The sequence below is a fragment of the Phlebotomus papatasi genome, chromosome 2 (genome assembly GCF_024763615.1).
Source record: "Phlebotomus papatasi isolate M1 chromosome 2, Ppap_2.1, whole genome shotgun sequence".
Classification (NCBI taxonomy): Eukaryota; Metazoa; Arthropoda; class Insecta; order Diptera; family Psychodidae; genus Phlebotomus; species Phlebotomus papatasi.
The window spans coordinates 42,707,416-42,727,755 of NC_077223.1; the positions used below are offsets into that span (position 1 = coordinate 42,707,416).

At 32.9% G+C, this 20,340-nt stretch overlaps 2 protein-coding genes across 3 annotated transcripts in view; one reads left to right on the top strand and one right to left on the bottom strand.

Annotated features, from left to right (window-relative positions):
* The window catches only part of LOC129801176 (40S ribosomal protein S12), a 422,333-nt gene that overhangs the window by 89,502 nt on the left and 312,491 nt on the right, over nt 1-20,340 (bottom strand). The gene's annotated exons all lie outside the window — the stretch shown is intronic.
* Nucleotides 51-19,883, top strand: LOC129801173 (calcium channel flower). 2 transcript variants are annotated; one of them, XM_055845955.1, is made up of 5 exons: nt 51-161; nt 230-353; nt 651-858; nt 9,250-9,357; nt 9,738-9,978. In XM_055845955.1, exons 1-5 carry the CDS (start codon nt 159-161, stop codon nt 9,856-9,858), a joined length of 564 nt encoding a protein of 187 aa, XP_055701930.1. In that variant the 5' UTR covers nt 51-158; the 3' UTR covers nt 9,859-9,978. The 2 variants fall into 2 exon arrangements, with proteins under 2 accessions (XP_055701930.1, XP_055701929.1); XM_055845954.1 differs by lacking the exon at nt 9,738-9,978 and adding an exon at nt 14,305-19,883 and having other exon boundaries at nt 53-161.

Genomic DNA, 20,340 nt, shown 5'->3' on the forward strand with positions numbered 1-20,340 from the left:
CGTAAACACTTACGAAAACTCACGAAAGTTGACGATGTGCTTCTCGGAAATTGACCACTTTGACAGTTGACGTGCATTTTTTTGGTGTCTCAGGCATTTTTCCTGAATCAGTGCAAAGTTTATCAGTGATTTTCATCCCTTTATTCAACTCTAAAACAATGGTAGGATACTTTTGGAGCTTCTTGAGATCATGTAGATTAGTAATTGAGATGATTTTTGTGCTTTGCAGGAGAGCATCACGGAGAAATTTGTGAGTTTAATGGCTCGACCCGGCCAGGAAAATGTTCCCAAAGATGATGTCCCTTGGTATCTCAAGTATGGTGCACGAGTTCTTGGAATTGTTGGAGCATTCTGTGAGTTTTCTTCCCATTTTCAAAATATCAAAGAATATAGATCTTTCAGTAGATAGGTTTGCTCTAAAAGAATAACTCTATTGGCAATGGACACACGTATTGAATTTGATGACACGGCAAGGGAAAATCGATGCATCTGCTCCATTGGGAAGTGGGGGAGGATATTTTTTCCAAATTAGTTATCTTCAACTTTTCAAGATATTCAGCTTGCCCAATTTCAAAAACTGAAATAAAGACCAAGAGACCAGAAAATCCCTGTTTGGACTTGCGCTAAGATATTTCCGTAATGCTTTTCAGTTTGCGTTCTTTTTGGTCTCTGGAATTGCGTGAGCATCGTTTTTGGGGGCGTTGGATGCCTGGTATCAGGAGTTCTGCAAGTATGTCTTGGACTTCTAGTGTTGATTGTTGAAGCGCCCTGTTGCTGCATGTTCGTTGACTTTGTCCAGAAGGTAGCCGATCTGGCAGACTCCAAGCCATATTGGTATCGAGCTGCTATTTATTGTGTGTAAGTTTACTAAATTCTTATCACTTGATTCACTTCATTTTTCGGGGAGTTTTTGGGGCTTTCCGAAAAGCAAATACAATTCCTTGTCTCTCTAATCTGCCCCCAACGGGAAGATAACAACTATGTGCCTTCACGCAGTAGCAATATCTTTTTATAAAAAGAAAAAATCAAAGACATTTTTGGCATTGACCCTTTCTCAAATTCAGCTTTATTTAGACTTTTATTTAGGCAAAACATCAAGAATCGATATCATTTTATCGTGATGTACCTGTCCCGTTGCTATGCTTTTCATTGATAATAAACATAATGAATAAACTTATTGTATAAATAAAATCATTCACAGAAAAGTTTTTTTATCTACAGATATATCAATATTATTATAAACAAATTTTAAACTTCCGTGGTCTTTTGTAAAATTAAATCTTGTTCTATTGGCCTGGAAAATAATCTCATAAAATTCCATACCCCAAGATCTCGAACCCGTAACGTTAAAATGATTACAACTTAGGGCCTTGACAGACCTTAGGATTAGCCGAGAGACGGCTTAGCGTAATTATAATCTACATAATGGTTAAACTTCATTTCCATCATTTTCCACTAAGTCGTCTCTCGGCTTAAGTCGTAAGTGTGTCTAGGGCATTACATTTTAGAAGTTTCACTAAAAGCTTAATCAAGTTCTCGAATGTCTTGGAATCTTTTTCAAAAAAAAATCAACCTGTGTCTGCTTGGTCCTTTAACGACGATAGGGACATTAGTATCCCCAAAAAAAAATTACTTAAGGTCTTCTGTTATATTTTGCCCTAAGAAATCAGAAAATGTGATATCTTCTGATCCCTAATTTTTGACATCTCGTCCCTAAAGGGTCTATAAATCTAAAGGTCTAGCTAGAGTAAAGTGATAGAATTTTATCAGTTTCGAGTAAGTTCGTGCCCCATTTTCGTATTACGCTTTTGCAGCCTATCTCCTGGTTAACCCTTACTTCTTACTACTTTTATTTAATTACATACATGCACCAGAAAGTTTAGTCTTGCATTCCCTTATTGCTCATTAATCTTTCAAATGGGTCTCATTTAAAATTCCGAAAGCTAAAATCCTGAAATCAAAAACTCCGAAAGGGTGAAAATCCTGAAAATCAAAATTTCGAACACTAAAACCGCGAAGGCCAAAGTGCCGAATTGGTAGAAAATCCGAATAGCCAAAATCTCGAATTCTTAAAAGTGGAATAGGTAGATGTTCTCACAATTGCATCCGCGCTTGTTGGAGAAGCCAAGATAATTTTTTTTGTGTCCTGGGAAAATATCCCAGATGTTATCCTCCGTACAATTTCGTCCCTTTCAGAATTTTGCCCATTCGTGATTTAACTTTCAGGATTTTGGTTTTCGGAATTTTGACATTTAAGATTTTTGAGAAGTGAAAACACAGGAGGGGTCTCGATAGCTCAATAGGCAAAGTGTTGGCTTTGTGACGCAGAGGCCCTCGGTTCGATCCTTGATCGAAGCGCGTCCGGTGAATAATTGGAAAACAATTTTTCACCGTCCTTAAAAGCTCCAAATTGAACGCAAAAATATCAAGAAGGAAGTATGATAAAAGATAAGGGAGCAAAAAATAGGATTTGTGATGGAGCAAAAAGAAAAAATGATAAGGAGAGATGAGTAAATAAGAGTGAGCGAAATGGCTAATATGGACCTGATTGAGTCTGACAGCCAAAAAAACATAAAAAGAAGAGAGAGAGAGAGAAAACACAGGATTTTGACCTTTGATCTTCTCCTTTATTCCTTGCCAACGTTTCGGAGCTTGATGACTCCTTCTTTTTAAAAATCAAGCAGGTGGCTAGTTGACTTTTTTTATATGGAGCTATTTGAAGCCAAGTCTCTAAATTGATCTCGAACTCAGCTCAGAGTGCTCCAAGGAAAAATTTATTTAAACAAAAATTTAGTATATTTATCCCTCGACGCGGTAAGGTGTCTTATAATGTGAAAAAACTTCTTAATTTTTAGATATTTAGCGTAACGGTCGCGAATACAAAAAAAATCCCATACCTATAAATTTAAATCGAAGTATGAGAAAGTGGCTTCAAATTTCAGGCAACTTGCCAGGGGCTAGTTAAAAACTATTTCATTGGCCGAAAATCATTATATACATTCAGGATTTTTGTTTTCGGGTTTATGGCTTCCAGGCCTTCCAGGATTATAGCTTTCGATAATTTGTCCCTTTCGAAATTTTGGCGTTCGGGATTTTGGCTGCCGATTGAAGGAAATTTTTTCCAAACGAATTTTGAAAATGTGTATATTGTGAACTTGCATAAAAAACATTTTGAGCGTTTATTTAGATCGTGTTTTTGCTCTCAAAATGATTAAAAAGTGGCTTAAAAAACATCAAAATATGAATTTGTCTCTTAATGGCTCAGGCACACCTTTTAGATTACGAAAACTTCATGAAGTGCAAATTGGAATCCCTTTCTTTCTCACATGTTTTGTATATGACTATCTCATTCTTTCGCATACCAAATTCGATTGAGCTAAATTGAATTTGGAGTGATGTTTAAAAGAAGAAAAAGAGTTCGAGAGAATGAGATAGACATATGCAAATATATGAGAAAGAAAGGGATTCGAATTTCGACTTCATGAAATTTTCCTGATCTAAAAGGTGTGCCGGAGCCATAAAAAATCAAATCCATTTTGAGTTACCCACCATTGATGGCGGGGGGTATCCTTTTGGTCAGGGGGTGACATTAGCTCTGAAAAATGCGACCAATTTTTGTGTAAATTTTTTCCTGTTTTCATACACATTTCACGAGATATCTTCAAAACTACGTAGATTGCCAATTTGGGGTTTTCGGTTGCCTCTTCGCTATTAAATTGGCTTTTATTTTGTATTAGTATTTTTTGCTAATGCCCAACGCACAATAACTTTTGTTTGTAAACATGTTTTCAAAATTTTCTATACGTGTGAGGGAGATGACTAGATCTAGATCTCACTCACTCTCATTGAAATATCAAAAACATGTTTACTAAACAAAAGTTATTGTGCGATGGGCATAATTCATTCTACAATGACAGAAAACAGCTAATAAACACAAAAGTTTTTTCGGCACGCTAGAAACATATGGGAAACATAGGAAATGTCATGCCCCTGCTTTTAGTAGTAAATTTATGGATTGCGTTTAAAGAGATTTTTAAGAGGCGAAAAAGCTTATGTATGAGATTTAATAATATTGTCTGGAGGACGAAGAGCACAATATTCACATCCTGAACTACTGTCTGGTATTTGGGATACAGTTGGGGATGTCTCTGTCTCTAGACATTGCCTTGTCTCTGTAATTTAAACATTTTTTGTCAGCAAAAAATCAAATTTGACAAAAACTCAATTTAGGGAGCCAAAATAGAGCTCTAACAAATAAATGGGATGGGTATAGACCGACGAGTTGCGATGCACAGCCTAGGCCTGCTATTGGGACCGTTTTGACGCACGTAAAGATAAGGTTAACGGTTAAAAAACTAAAAGATTTCCAAAATCAATAGAAAGGTGCCGCATCTTTTGACTGAATTGAAAAAAATGAGGTTACCCGTTATATACGTGCTAAATTTCTATCAAAATCTAAATTGAGGATTTCAAGACCGTCGACATGGAAAAAATTTATTTAAGCACCCTTGGTGTCCCTAGTGGTTGTCACATGAAGTTGCGATGTTATAGAAATTACAGTGGGACCTCGATAGAGTTTACTAATTATTTCCAGGCCTGTTGACTCCATTGAATTCGGTGACACTATCGGAGTCCGAAAAAAATCAATTAAAATGTGAAATTTTTATATAAAGGGGTATTATTTTATGTTTGTACTAGATAATTGATAAATTCAACACGATAGTAGAATATTTCATTTACTAAACCCATAAATTCTACACCCTCTGGTCCAAAAAAGTCATATGTTTGGGCAAAAGTTGAAGATTAAGGAATGATTCTATAGAATGTTTTTATTATTAGCATTAGTAAGTATCTTAAGTGAACATTACTATCCATGTGATAATATAGTCCATCCACGATTTTAAGATAAGGAAATGGTGTCTTAAAGATTTCTTTTTTCACTTTTTTTAGAAGAGCTCTGGTAGATATTTAATTGTTGAAAATTTTGATGCAATTAACGTTATTAATTAGAATTTATTTTAAACTTTTATTGTATAAAAGAAGAGATTGATAGTTGTTCTTTTCGTTATGACATAATTATGGCTCTAAACTTCACAAAAAGAGCAATAAAACCATTTTTTTTTCATTTTCTTCTTGCTCTGAAAAATGGGCGCTAAATGGTTAGAAAGGGACAGATAATCCTAACCGGCTTATGTAGGTGAGATTCTTAACGTGAGCTAACTCGGAGTGCATGCAAATTCGATTTAAAGCTGAAGTTGGGAGACGCCATTCAGTTATCTTGAATCAAATTCGTGAAATTATACAAATTTTGTATTTAAACCAAAATATCAAGGATTTGGATGAACTGACTGAAAAGTGTTATATGGGTGAAATGTAGACCAGAATGTTCTCTATAATTTTGCCGTAGAACTTGAACTCATCGATTACTCAGAAGCCAAGATAAGCGAGGTTTTTTGTTTCTTAACTCGTTTTTTCATCCAGAGTGCCCCAAGTGTTCATTTGTTGAACTTCAACTATATCAAAGAATTGTTGTATTTTGCGGGACTTTCCATTTAAACCCCTATTTTAAGTGTCTTGGTGGAGTAGAGGCAGTCAAATTGGCATCTGAGTGATTTCAAAGCGTTATTATTGGAAAAATCAATTTTTTCACACTTAAACGGCAAAATCGGAGTGATAGCGTAGTCTGAGCGGAAAATGATGTATGGACGAAATGTAGAGACAAATGTGCTCTATAATTATGTTGAAGTAATCATCAAAATCGGTTTAGCGACAGTCGAGATAATTGAGGTTATGTGATATTGAAATTGGTTTTTCGACTGTGGCGCCCCTGGTGTTGATCCCACGAAGTTCAAATATTCTAGAAAGTTGTAGCATTTGGTGAGATCTTTCGTTTAAGCCCTCATTCATCAAAATCGGTCACATAGAACCGGAGATATGATTTTTTGAATTTCGTGAACTTTGACCCCTCATATCTCCGGTTCTATTGAAACCACAGCGGGCATACGCACCATTTTGGAAACGTCCTAGACTGGACTACAACATACTAAAATTTCATTAACTTGCACAATGCCGTTTTTGAGAAAAGTGACTTTGAATTTCGATGAATTTTGACGCTATCACAGCGCCACCTGTGGTGACCTTTTGAACTTCCATCTGAAAGTGCTCATCGAGACGAAACCAAAAAGGTAAAATTTAGGTCGCTATGTTAATTAGAACCGGAGATAGAGGCCGGTCAATGTTCGAACTTTGACCCCTTATAGCTCGGGTCAGGGGTTATGGATCGACTTAAGGTTTTTTTTGTTTGATAGGTATAATCAACGGCTACAACATACTAAATTTTCAGCCCGATGCACAATGGAATTTTTGAGTTATTTAACTTTTAAGATTTAAAAATTTTCTTTTTAAAAAAAGCGCCCCTAGCGGTGGTTTTATGAACTTGCGATGTTAGAAGGGGAAGTGGCATTTCACGAGAGCTTTCCAAAAAGCCCTCACTTTTTAAATTCTGACAATTAGAACCGGAGTTATGGCCATTTTAAGAAATTTTTTTTGGACCCTTATAGCTCGGGTCAGGGGGGTCAGGGGACCTTAAGTTTGGTATTGATGGAAAGCTCTAAGGCCCAGCTATAACATACTAAAATTTGAGCCCGCTCGATGCCATAGGGGCTGAGCTATTGAGAAAACAAAAAAGGGGGGTCTTCAAAATGGCGGAAGGAGGGGTGGGGGGTGGGGGGTCAATGCACCAAGTTGCAATTTTCACCCGATATATAACCTTTGCCGAAAACCGCAAGTCGATATCTTTTTTAGTTTAGGAGCTATTAAGCTCCAAAGAGCGGCCGGCCGGCCTGCCGGGAAAAAGCCCCCCATATATTCGTGATCATCGACACATTTTGCGGAGGTCGATTTCGGCAAAGGTCAACCTATATATCGGGCCAAAATCGAAAATTGCAACTTGGTGCATTGACCCCCACGACCCCCATTGGTACACCCCTGATTTTAATTTCGAAAAAGTCCTTCCGCCATTTTGAAGACCCCCGGGGGTTGACTTTTTTTTAGTTTTCTCAATAGCTCCGTCCCTATGGCATCGAGCGGGCTCAAATTTTAGTATGTTATAGCTGGGCCTTAGAGCTTTCCATCAATACCAAACTTAAGGTCCCCCGTCCCTATGGCATCGAGCGGGCTCAAATTTTAGTATGTTATAGCTGGGCCTTAGAGCTTTCCATCAATACCAAACTTAAGGTCCCCCGACCCCCCTGACCCGAGCTATAAGGGTCCAAAAAAAATTTCTTAAAATGACCATAACTCCGGTTCTAATTATCAGAATTTAAAAAGTGAGGGCTTTTTGGAAAGCTCTCGTGAAATGCCACTTCCCCTTCTAACATCGCAAGTTCATAAAACCACCGCTAGGGGCGCTATTATTAAAAAGAAAATTTTTAAATCTTATAAGTTAAATAACTCAAAAATTCCATTGTGCATCGGGCTGAAATTTTAGTATGCTGTAGTCGTTGATTATACCTATCAAACAAAAAAAACCTTAAGTCGATCTAAAACCCCTGACCCGAGCTATAAGGGGTCAAAGTTCGAACATTGACCGGTCTCTATCTCCGGTTCTAATTAATATAGCGACCTAAATTTTACCTTTTTGGTTTCGTCTCGATGAGCACTTTCAGATGGAAGTTCAAAAATTTACCACAGGTGGCGCTGCGATAGCGTCAAAATTCCTCGAAATTCAAAGTCACTTTTCTCAAAAACGGCATTGTGCAAGTTAATGAAATTTTAGTATGTTGTAGTCCAGTCTAGGACGTTTCCAAAATGGTGCAAATGTGCGCTGTGGTTAAAATAGAACCGGAGATATGAGGGGTCAAAGTTCACGAAATTCAAAAAATCATATCTCCGGTTCTATGTGACCGATTTTGATGAATGAGGGCTTAAACGAAAGATCTCACCAAATGCTACAACTTTCTAGAACATTTGAACTTTGTGGGACCAACACCAGGGGCGCCACAGTCGAAAAACCAATTTCAATATCACATAACCTCAATTATCTCGACTGTCGCTAAACCGATTTTGATGATTACTTCGACATAATTGTAGAGCACATTTGTCTCTACATTTCGTCCATACATCATTTTCCACTCAGACTACGCTATCACTCCGATTTTGCCGTTTAAGTGTGAAAAAATTGATTTTTCCCATAATAACGCTTTGAAATCCCTCAGATGCCAATTTGACTGCCTCTACTCCACCAAGACACTTAAAATATGGTTTTAAATGGAAAGTCCCACAAAATACAACAATTCTTTGATATAGTTGAAGTTCAACAAATGACTACTTGGGGCACTCTGGATGAAAAAACGAGTTAAGAAACAAAAAACCTCGCTTATCTTGACTTCTGAGTAATCGATGAGATCATGTTCTATAGGAAAATTATAGAGTACATTCTGGTCTACATTTCACCCATATATCACTTTTCTGTCAGTTCATCCAAATCCTTGATATTTTGGTTTAAATACAAAATTTGTATAATTTCACGAATTTGATTCAAGATAACTGAATGGCGACTCACAATTTCAGCTCTAAATCGAATTTGCATGCACTCCGATTTAGCTCACGTTAAGAATCTCACCTACATAAGCCGGTTAGGATTATCTGTCCCTTTCACCTGAAACCTCTAAAAAAAGACTATAAAATATTAAAATCTAAATCAGGTTATTGAGAAAATAAAATGTTTAGGTAATCCAAAGTGGCCAAATACAGAAAACGCCAACTTGTAACCACTTATCAATATTTAATCTTAACCGCAAACCTCGTGTCGATATTTTTTACCGTTGTGCCTCTAGAAACGGATTATACAACGAACGACGAGACGGAGGGACACGAAAGTCGTTTTTAGTGGGCTAAATATTCAAGGACCATAGAAGCTGTGATTTTAAAGAATTTAGATTAAACAGAGAACTTTATTATCTTGTTAAGAAAAAGAGAAAAAATTTTAAACCATTTCAGCAGATCATAAAATTTGTACTTTCGAACAGGTGCTTTATTTCTTTCTATTCAAATAGACTATAGAAAAATCGCAAGTTACAATAACTCATAAAATAAATTTAAAGTTATTAAAATTGAAAAAAAAAGTAAAATGAAGAGTTTTAAAAATTTAAATTTAAATCTAGAAATCTCGAATTCTTCATTTTAACAAATTAAGTATATTATAAAACAATGGCTTTATAAAAAATTAATGATTTGCATTCTTTTCAGCATTGCAATACCGCCAGTTGCTTTATGCCCTGGATTGGGCAGCATTTTTGCATGTGGCCTAATTTTTGGCACTGGTGTTCTCTACGGGATGATGTCATTGGGCAAAAAGTGAGTAAAACTGAATACTTATTTTTTTTTTTTACTTAAAATTGCTTAACTTAAATTTGTATGTGATCGTCAGAGGTGAGGTTTAATCCAATTTGTGAATATTTTTATTTTCTAAATTATCTAAATTAAAAAATTCGAGAATAATTGTTTTTTTTTTCAAGTCATCGTAAAAAAGCAAATAACAAATTATTTAATTTATAAATTAGTAGAATTAAAAAAAAGAATTGGTTTAAACCCTCATTCTCTGAGACATAAGAAAAATCAACTATAAACAACATTTAGCCCATGCTATCTAATGACCATTTTAAAAATGAAATCCCTGAGAAATTTTGTCGGCTTTTCTAATCTTACTAACTAATGGTCCATTAACGCCTCCGAAGGGGATCACGTCAAGATATGGCAGCAATTGCATCTCCTAATGCCATGTCTCCTGGCCAGGGACCAACACTTGATCAAAGGTCAACATTAATGGAGGATCCAGACGTTTGGCGTCCAACATAAAGCGCTAGATCCTCTAGTTTGCTAACCAAAAGCACACAAAAGAAAAGAAAGAACATTAAAACACAGCCACAATACACAAACATACCTCCATCATCATTCATTAATCCCAAGAAAAAGAAAGTGTCAAACAAATATATTTGCAAAGAACATTTTGAAATTTTGCGAACAGTTTAAGAAAAAAAAAGTCAAAGAAAAACAATAATTCCAAAAATTACAAAAGGCACGAAAAGTATACATACATATATTTTGAACATCTTTAAACTTTACTGGCATTTTTCAATATTATTTCGTCGTTCAACCTTTCTGCGAATCACCATCAAAATTTTTCTCACCAAGGATCACACATTTTTGCAAAAAAAAATATCCATTCATAAAGGCAATTAATTTTCTTTTCACATTTATTAATGGTGTGTGCTTTCTGTGTGTGTGTAATGTTTTGTGTTTTGTATTACAATTAGTCGATTTTGCCAAGTATTTTAGGTAAATGGAAAACACATTGACATAGAACAATCATGAAATTAATTTCAAGTTAAAATATGCTTTTTTTCACTAACCAAGAGGTAATTTCGCACAAAGTACACTTTAGCACAGATTAGTACAGATTGAAGTACAGATTGTTGACTGTAATGTAGATTATGTCCAACACACAATAACTTTTATTTTCTAAACATTATTACGAAACACTCTGTGAGAATATGGTCTCTGCACACTAAAGAAATTTATGTCCATATTGAAATAAATTGCTTACACTTGGGTAAGAAAAATGTAAAATATGGACATAAATTTCTTTAGAGTGTAGAGGTTATAAGCGAGATTACTTATAGGTCTTACATTGAATAATACTTAATTGAAATGTCTAATGCATGTTAACAAAAGTTATTATTTGTTGCCAAACGCGCAATAACTTTTGTAAACATGTTTTCATAATTTCTTATAAGTATGAGCGAGATGACTAGATCTAGGTTCCATTCACTCCTCATTCAATTGTCAAAAACATATTTACAAAATAAAAGTTATTGTACGCTTGACAATATGCTCAACGCACGATAACTTTTGTTTTGTAAACATGCTTTTGAAACTGCCTATAATGCCCAGCACACAATAACTTTTGTTTTATAAACATGTTTTTTGACATTTCAATGAGAGTGAATGAAATCTCGATCTAGTCATCTCGCTCACTCACATAGGCAATTTTAAAAACATGTTTACAAACAAAAATTATTGTGTGTTGGGCATAATGCTCAGTGCACAATTGTTTTTGTTGTGTAAACATGTTTTTTACATTTCAGTGAGAGTGAATGAAATCTATATATAGTCATTTCGTTCACTCTCATAGGCAATTCCGAAAACAAGTTTACCATAACAAAAGTTATTGTGCGATGGGCATAAGAGTGAGCGTAATGACTGGATCTGTTTCATTCACTGTCACTAAATCGATAAAAAAACATGTTTACAAAATAATCTCTACTTTAAAAATATGTTTTTAAAATTGCTTGAGAGAGTAAGTAAGATGACTACATCTGGGTTTAATTCACTTTCGTAGAGAAGTCAAAAACGTTTACAAAACAAAAGTTGTTGTGCGCTGGACAAATTTCAAAATATGAATAATTGTGTGTTTTCCATTATTTATATTAAATGTAGCACTAATTAGTTATGACATTTTCAAACTGCAAACCTATTTTTGGTTTATTAAACTGGTTGAATTTAGGATTAAAAAAAATTAAACTCATTTTATTAATACGGTTTGGCTATTGTATACGGGTTTCATTTATGCGGATTTAGACTAAAGCTTTAGATCAGTTTACAAAGGTCTCGAAACTTAGTGATTTTACAACAAATTTTCTGAAAATTTTCACCCGTTAATTAATTAGAGAAATTAAGCCATATGGCTAGACTTTAAGAAGTTACGTGGGTCACGAAAAATTAATGCATGGTTATGAAAAATTGAAAACAGCATATTTTCTCTATTTTCTCTTTAAATATTTAATTCCAGCTGTTAGGCATACAACATTTACAGTATTATCCATGGTAATATCTGAAACTTTCATTTAAAATTTTTAAAAATTAAATACCAGGAACCTGATTTTCGGAGACCGTTTTGAATGAAAACTTACTCTTCGGCAGACAAGATTATTCACAGTAAATTCATCCGAAAGCAAAAACCTAAATAATTTTTGTTAGCAGATGAGTTTGAGTCGGTCTTGAATGAAGGATTAAAAAAAAAAAGATATTTAGATTTTTTGGAGAATTTTATACAAACGAAATAACCTTCAATGAGGCTATTTACATCGCCGCATTAGATTGGGATTGAACTGTTCCAAAATTGGATCTCGGATAATTAAGTCTTAATCTAATGCCCTAGACACACTTACGACTTAAGCCGAGAGACGACTTAATGGAAAGCCGATACGCTAAGCCGTCTCTCGGCTAATCATCATGTCTGTCAAGGCCCTAAGGCCGCAATCTGAAGGATTTCATTGAGGTCATTTAGACTGACGTATTAGATTCTGACTAACTTATCCCAAAAACCGATTTTGGCACAATTCAATCCCAATCCAATGCGGCGGTGTAAATGGCCTCAGTGAAACAAAAAAAAACAAAAAACGAATACAATTCTTGTGGTAACAGAAAATATTATTTTTTTTTTCTGGGAAATATTGTTCAATGAAAAGTTTTTTTTTTCAAAAAAAAATATCCAAAAACCCGGCTACAATGCCTAATTATTTAATATTTTTAATTAAAAAATTTATAAAATATAGCTAGGTGTAGTTGGTTCAGTATTTCATGTACTTAAAAGCTTGAATTAAATAAATTTTTATTAGGCTGCGAACAAATTAGAGAAAATGTGCTGTTTTTTAGTCTTCATGACCGACGTAACCACTTAAGTTCGTGTAATAGAATGATAATAACCAGATAAACCTTTTTTGATTTTCAGCCACTTAAATCGTATCATATAACCATTAGATATTTTTATTCATTGATGAAAGCAAGTCTTACGAATTTCTCCTCATGGCACACGGAATTAGGATTTTAGGTTTTTTTTTTTAAATATTTGACTTAGGACGAAAACACGATGTAAATTTATATTAGGTTGTACCATGCTAATACTTTAATATCTAATTTACTATCATGTTTACGCTACATAAGAGAACAATAGTTGTTTTCTTTTTTAAATTAATATCCGCTCGAAGCCTCTGAGTGTCAAATAAACGTTCACAAAGTAGAAGAGTTCTAGCTAAAACAAGAAATTAGTTACCAAATTTAAGATTAAGGAAAGTTAAGTTCATTTGAGTTAAAATTTAGGTTTTCATATTTTGGACTCAAACCTTAATGATGTTTAATAATTTTAAATATGAAAGGTCTTAACCCTTTAGGGACGAAAAGATAATCACTGGCTAAAAATCAACTACAAAAATAAAACCGATAAACAAAAACAATGAATGTCCAGTCCCCAACCTCGACCCTTAAAAATCCATCTATAGCAGATTCGGCGTTTTTCTTAGCTCTATGGATGATTTTACCGTGTAGTTCAACCAAAAGAGAATTTACTGCTAAAGAGAATAACCTTTTAATTATTGCGATCAGTTCATAAGTTTCAATATTTCCCACAAATTCGAAAAATTTGTAAAAATGAGGAGAAAATGCGATTCAAATTTTTGTATGTTTTCACCTGAACGCTTGCAAATCTGTTCGATGCTCCTTTGCTTTCATCTCTTTATTTTCGGAAATACTTCGAATTGGCTTCTGACATTCTTATGGTATATTGTTAGATAGTTTATCTGTTGATTTAAACAACAAAATAATATAATACCACTTTTAACCTCCTATTTGACACTACCCCATAAGTGATGGTTACTTATCAATTTATAAATCGTTACTGGAGAATATAAAATCAATCTTTTTAAAGACTCGTTTAAAGATTCAACGCTAAAAGTTTATTTTAATATAAAAGGGTTCATTTAATATTTCTTTAATAAATTCAAAAACGATATTTTGCATTGCGTAAATAAATATATTTTGCAGTTTTTTATAAACAAAAAAAACAGTAAATACGAAATACTAAAAAAAAATTGGATGCGAAATTACTTTTTTTGTTTACAACTCTTTGTGAATTTATCAAGACTCAGTTCACCGTTTAACCAATTTAGTTATCAACCTGTTTGTATTGTTTAGTTGTTTTTTAATTGATTTTGCATGATAAGCACGACCACAATATAATTTAAATGCAAATCGTCATTGCGTATAGTTTTATTGTCTGTTTTACAAACTTGGCAGAAGAAGAAAATTGAATTGCGTGGCAATAATTGTACATTTGCCCTTTTTATCATCACAATATAATTAATTTGCTTAACAGTTTTATTTTGTAGAATAGTGTATCCTTCTATTGTGTTGGGATTTTGGGGAATATTGCAATTGATTTTTTAATTATTTCTCCTTCTACAATAGGGCATCTCTGCAAGAAATGCGAAATGCAGCTGTTGCTGCTGACAACAGCAGACCAATTCAGACAACATCGGGCATGCGATCGAATCTTGTGGACAATGCTCAACCTGTCGCATTTACAGGCCCACCTGCGTATGATAGCAATGTTTGATAAACTTAGCCAATAATAGAAAAGACGTTTTACCTGTTAAGAAATAGAATGGATAATGTGCTGAGATCCAGAATAATCCAGGTATGTTAACAAAATTACATTTCATTGAAAAAAAAATAGATTGAAAATACACTCAAAGAACACTAGAGAAAAAAGTGAGAGAAATGATGAGAAAATGAAGATAATATATTTTAAAAATAAATAAATAAAAATACATAACGATTAAACTAGACATGTTGAACTTAATGTTATTTATTGATGATTAATGAGAAAGAAAATTGATAGAACAAAATATAGAGACGAAATAATTATTGAAAAAAGGTTGCTAAAAAAAAAAACAAATAAAAAGATTTACACATTAGAAATTTTACAAGACTTATAAAAAAAACACAAAAATGTGAAGGTTTAGAAAGATAAATATATTTTAATTTTTTCATTAGAATATATTTTTTTCGCAGATATTTTGTGAGATTATACACATTTTAATTCTAATATTTTTTCTCCTTTATATTATGTGATAAATTAACTAAGAAAACTATCGAAACAAAGTAATTTTGATTATTCATTTTTCCATATTATTTATTATTTTTTTTCTTAATTTGAATAATCATTAATTTTTTTTGGGGTTTTTTTTTTGGTTAATTTGGATGTTATGGTTGTTAATGGAAATGTGAAAAAAATATCTTCCCTTTTCCGACACGCAAATTGATTTTTTTTTAAATGATCAATTTTAGCAAAATAATTTATTCAGTTAGTAATAATTTATTTGCGCAAAAACTCCTTATTTTTTGTGGATTTTTTGAGTCAATTACGCAGTTTGTTAATTGCAAAGAGACAAGAGAAAATAATATTGTGTCGGCGATAAAAATATTAATAATAAAAAAAGTCGTATGATATAATCACATAATTCCATATTGTAATAAATTATTCAAATTAAAAAAAGAAGTAAACGAAAAAAAAATTGCTAGAATAATAATGAAATGAAGTTGATTTAAGATATAAAAAAATATTAGTGGTATTTCTTGAGAAAAAAAATAAAAGAAGGAAAATACAAATATAGTAATTTACACGTGAAAATTTAATTATTAGTAATCATGGGATATTTAGATAGATAATCCAAGATTCAGCATAATTTATCATCAATCTTGGGAGTGCTTTCTTGGGGAATACTTCAATTGAAATTCTTAATGTTTGGAGATTGCATTATCTTGTAATTTCTTATTTAAATTGAGCCAATATTATGGATTTATTCAAGCAGGTAAAGTGAGTGACTAACCAATTAAACCTACCTACAGTCTGCTAAGTAAGAGCGTAATCTGCATAAATGGCAGTAGACTTTGAATATTATACTATTTTTTTTCTGAACTAGATGGCATCATTGTCGTCAATGCTTCTGTCATAAAATATTTAGTTGACGTCGAATTCTAACCTCAAAAATACGTTATCCGCCTTGATGGCGCGTCGCTCCAGAAGGCTCTTTTTCTCAGATTTAACCCCAAAGAACCAAAAATTTCACAACCAGTGACTGATAAATACACAGGAAACCTAGAACTGTTCATCGTCAGGTGAATTAAGTAATTTAAAGAGTTGAGAAATGTCGATTACTTGTCATAATATGGCTAAAACGGGTAAAATGACGCGAAATATGAACAAATTGGTAATTTGTTTAAGAATGCTCCAATAAACAGTAAAATTGATTCACGAAGAGATAGAAATATCGTATATAACCATTCAAACCCATTTCCATTCGCAAAACCTCAAATATTGAAGTACAATAGAGAAAAAACTGTAAATCCACAAAAAAGAAAAACAAGAATGCGTTTTTGAGCAAATACATAATCACTCTTAATTGAGCTATTACAGTCGACAGATGTAAATTTTAATTTAAAAAAAATGGGTAGGGAAGACTGGGTCAAAAAGTCACAAGTCGAAAATTTCAAAATTCAATATCTTCCAAGACAAAAAACATAGCGGATTAAGATTTTTCCTAAAGATAGCCTCCATAGACCTTCTTCAAAGTCGTAAGTTTCTTAGAAATCAAACAAGGAATTTATAAAAAAAAATATTGAAATTTTTAGTCATGTTTTTTAAAATATTTTCCTTACAGCAGATATCAATTTTTAATATAAAAAATATTTTTACTTATTTATTTTCCAAAATTGATGCACTACACTGGTGAATATTTCCTAAATGATTTGGATTCTCTTAATATCGAAACCGCTATCAGTTTTAGCATTGTCTAAAGATTCCTTTCTTCTGAAATCCTTTTATTAAAAATGCCCACTTGGGGTAAAAAGTAATAAAAGGGACATGTAGTCCCGGGATTATCCATATCGGAATTATGCAAATACATTTATACATTTTCGCCTACCTTAAGGAGCTAATTTGTGAAATCATTTTTGAAATACCCATAAATGTATGTAAAATTTTTGAGAACGTTTTTCATAATAAAATGCGTTTATTATGAACCCTTAGCGCTCAAAATAACCCAAGAAATTGACGTCAACAATATTTTTTGCATATTTCACGGTGTTTCTGTGACTTATTCAAAAGAAATCTCCTGAAGGTATGCAAAATTTCTGTATGCATAAAACCATTTCGTGAGGTTTTTCTCGGTCCCGAAAATATGCATAATCCTGAAACCCCCTGTACGGGGTAAAAAGTAACAAATGCCCGAAGCAATTTCTGATGGCTCACGGCGAAAAGAAACGTCATTGCCATGTGTCGCTGCTTGTTGTTGAAGACAGTGATGGTAATGAAGATCCGAAAAAATTAAATACAGTAGAGTTCCTCAAATTTGAACATTTGGGGGGTGTAGGTAGGTGACATTTCTCACTCCTCAAATTTGAACAATATTTTCAAAAACGTAACGGAATTCATGTGAAATGCACTTTCCCTAAATTAAGATAAATAACTTTAGAGAATATATCAAAGTAATTCGTTGTGAAATATATAGAATTTGTTGCGGAAGTTAATATAATGCGATAATAATGAGGAAATAACAGAGAAAAATAGTTGTAATTCAGACTCCAAGCAAAACTTTCTTCACATAACCTCAAATTTTACATTTTGAACTCAACCGTCGTTCAAATTTGAGGAACTCGACTGTAATACGAACAGTCCAATGTATATTCTGTATATTCTGGAGGATAAATATTCTGTCGAGCTTTACTGAATCTAAGATATTTAATTTAAAAAGTTTTAAAAGGACGCAAAAGACTTCTTTCGATCATTTATTTTTGTTTTGTTTTTATTCTGCACTTAAGTGACATTTACTCAACAATTTTTCGGCAAATTTCGTCAAATTCAACTCGCCCAATTCGGTATTTTCGCCTTTTCAGAATGGTTGAACAGAATTTTCTTGCCAGAAATAGTCTTTGAAAAACAACTTGAAAAGCGCTTTTCTCGTTCAGATAGAGGAAACGCTGTTCTACAAAGGTGTAGAGGAATAAATTTCCTATGAAAATATGTCATTTAGGTATTTTTTAAACTTCCGGGAGCCTGTAGTAAAGCGAATTAAAATGTGATAATTTTACCCCATGCCTGATACTATTTGTTCCAGCATTTTTGAAACTAGTCACAAAATTATCTTTTAGAAAGCGGCTAGATAAATTTATAGTAAATTGCTTATAAAAGTGCACTAATTAGAAATTTCTAGGCCACTCAGGTAGCTTGTAAAAAAAATAAAATGTCCGTTTTGTGACTTTTTGCCCCAGTCATCCTTATTAAGCACGTGGTTCAAGTAAATAGAGTACTTTTAAGAATTTGACAGGACGAATTCGTCTCATTTTGAGGTCCTTACCGAAAAATGTTGTAAATTTTAGTGGAATATAGGGTAAGTGTGCCAAATTTCGGCATAGTTGCATGCAAGCGTCAAAGTCTCAAGTTTCAAATGTAATATTTTAAATACAAATTGACTTTTTTATTCTTTCTTCTGAAAGAGTGTTGCTTGGAACCTTGTAAAGAGTTTACCGCCTTAATTTACTCTAAAATCATTCTTAATACATTTTAAAATGAATAAAAATATAGACATAGCTTTGGTGCCCTATTTCGGCCATCTTCATTCTCATAGTTCCTTGCCCTTTGGGAATTCTTCTAATATCTCTTTCATCTCGTTTGTCGAAGCTACATTATTTGTTATTCTTTTGCATTGTATAATTTCTAGAGTACGTAAAATCTAAAAGTTCAAGGAAATTCAAGGAACAAAAAAGGTGGCCGAAATTGCAAGCTGGCCTGAATTTGACACACTTACTTTACCTCGGAAAATCAGGCAATTGTCAATGTCGGTGTGGACTGGAACAATTATAAGGGATCAAGCATTTTGGTCCTTAAGAAGTACAATAAATTAATGCACTTGAAAATCATTAAACATAAATTCTTCTATACATTAGCCCGATTACGCTCTTACTTAACAGACAAGAGTCTTTTTTTCTCAATTTTTAAATATATTTTTTAATACTTTTATTTTATTTGTGGAATAAAACTTTTCTGTGGATCTAAAGTATCCTAAATATTTTCCTCTCAAATTAAATACTGTGACGATACATTTTTCATTACTTTAAGTGAAATATAATATAAATTATACTACATTTAACTTGCCACAAGTTTGTCCAGAGAATTTCGTCAAAACACTTTTGTAAACGACGTCAATAAGAATTTAGTATATGCAATAAAAACTTGATAACGACCCACTTGAGCGACGTGTAGTATTTGTTTTCTAAATAAGAAAATGAAATGCAAATAAATGATGAAGGATATTTTTAGTGAAATGGAATTTCAACAGAAGAATTCCTCCTAGAACACCCTCAATTGAATTATTGTAGAAGTTAATAAAAAAAAAATAACGTAAAAAAGATATCATATAGCGTTAATTCTAAAGGCTTCAGTAATTAAATTTTTGGTTTTGTGGAAATTATTGAGAGATTAAGAAAAGAAACATTCCATTGCAAATTTTAGATATGACTTCCAAGGTATTGTTCCATCAATGAAACATACATATCGGAAAAGAAAGACGTTTCATCAATAATTATTAAAAAAAAAAGATAGAAAAGAAAATGTTAAAGGTCTACACGGTCTACACACATTACACAAAATACAAAAAAGAAAATTAGCAATTAACGGAAAAGGCTTAAATAAAATTTTTGCTTAATTTAAATTAAATTTAAAAGAAAAAAATATGATATTTGCTCATCAAGATGTCAAGAGAAAAAGAAAAAAAAAACAAATCAGGAAGTGCTTGATAGTATCAAATTTCAATAATTATTCTAATGTTGATATTCACGTGAACATTTTTTTCGTTATAAAATATTAGAAGATTATTTGCTAAATCCATAATAAGCAAAGATAATCCAAAAAGTCGTTCTTTTTTTTTCTTGATGTAAATGTAATGTACTAAATGTGTATAAAAAAAATATATATGTATATACGATAAGTAGCTGGTGTTACTTCAAAATTAATGCTCAACATTTAAATTTTAATGTTTAATTTTGGTGTTGTCCCCTTGTGCAAACAATTCACGAAATTACTCCAATAATATTCCTGTTGCGCTCATCCAGGCTCCCCCCACATGCGTGTCAAGAAGAATCAAATGAAACAACAAAAAATGTCCTCAGCATCCCAAAATACATATTTATAATGCTGCTTGTCTTTTGGTCTCTCCGCGCTTTCTGTACAGAGTATTTCATGTCGGCAAAGGGCGTTCAGTGGAAACGTGGCAAGAATTGCAATATAATTTTCCACCCTCCTTCGTCATCATGAGCAATTCGTGGCATATGTGCAATTGTCTCTCCAGCCACCCCCTCAACAGTTCAGAATTTCTCATTGTCACGCATGAGTCTGAGGGATTTTGATTTTAAATCAACTTTTTGGGATGGAAGAAATGAGTGCTT

Excerpts from the sequence above, each read along its gene's own strand:
- LOC129801173 (XM_055845954.1), top strand. Across the intron at positions 859-9,249 it reads CGAGCTGCTATTTATTGTGT|CATTGCAATACCGCCAGTTG; the intron begins GTAAGTTTACTA and ends CATTCTTTTCAG. Across the intron at positions 9,358-14,304 it reads ATGATGTCATTGGGCAAAAA|GGCATCTCTGCAAGAAATGC; the intron begins GTGAGTAAAACT and ends CTTCTACAATAG.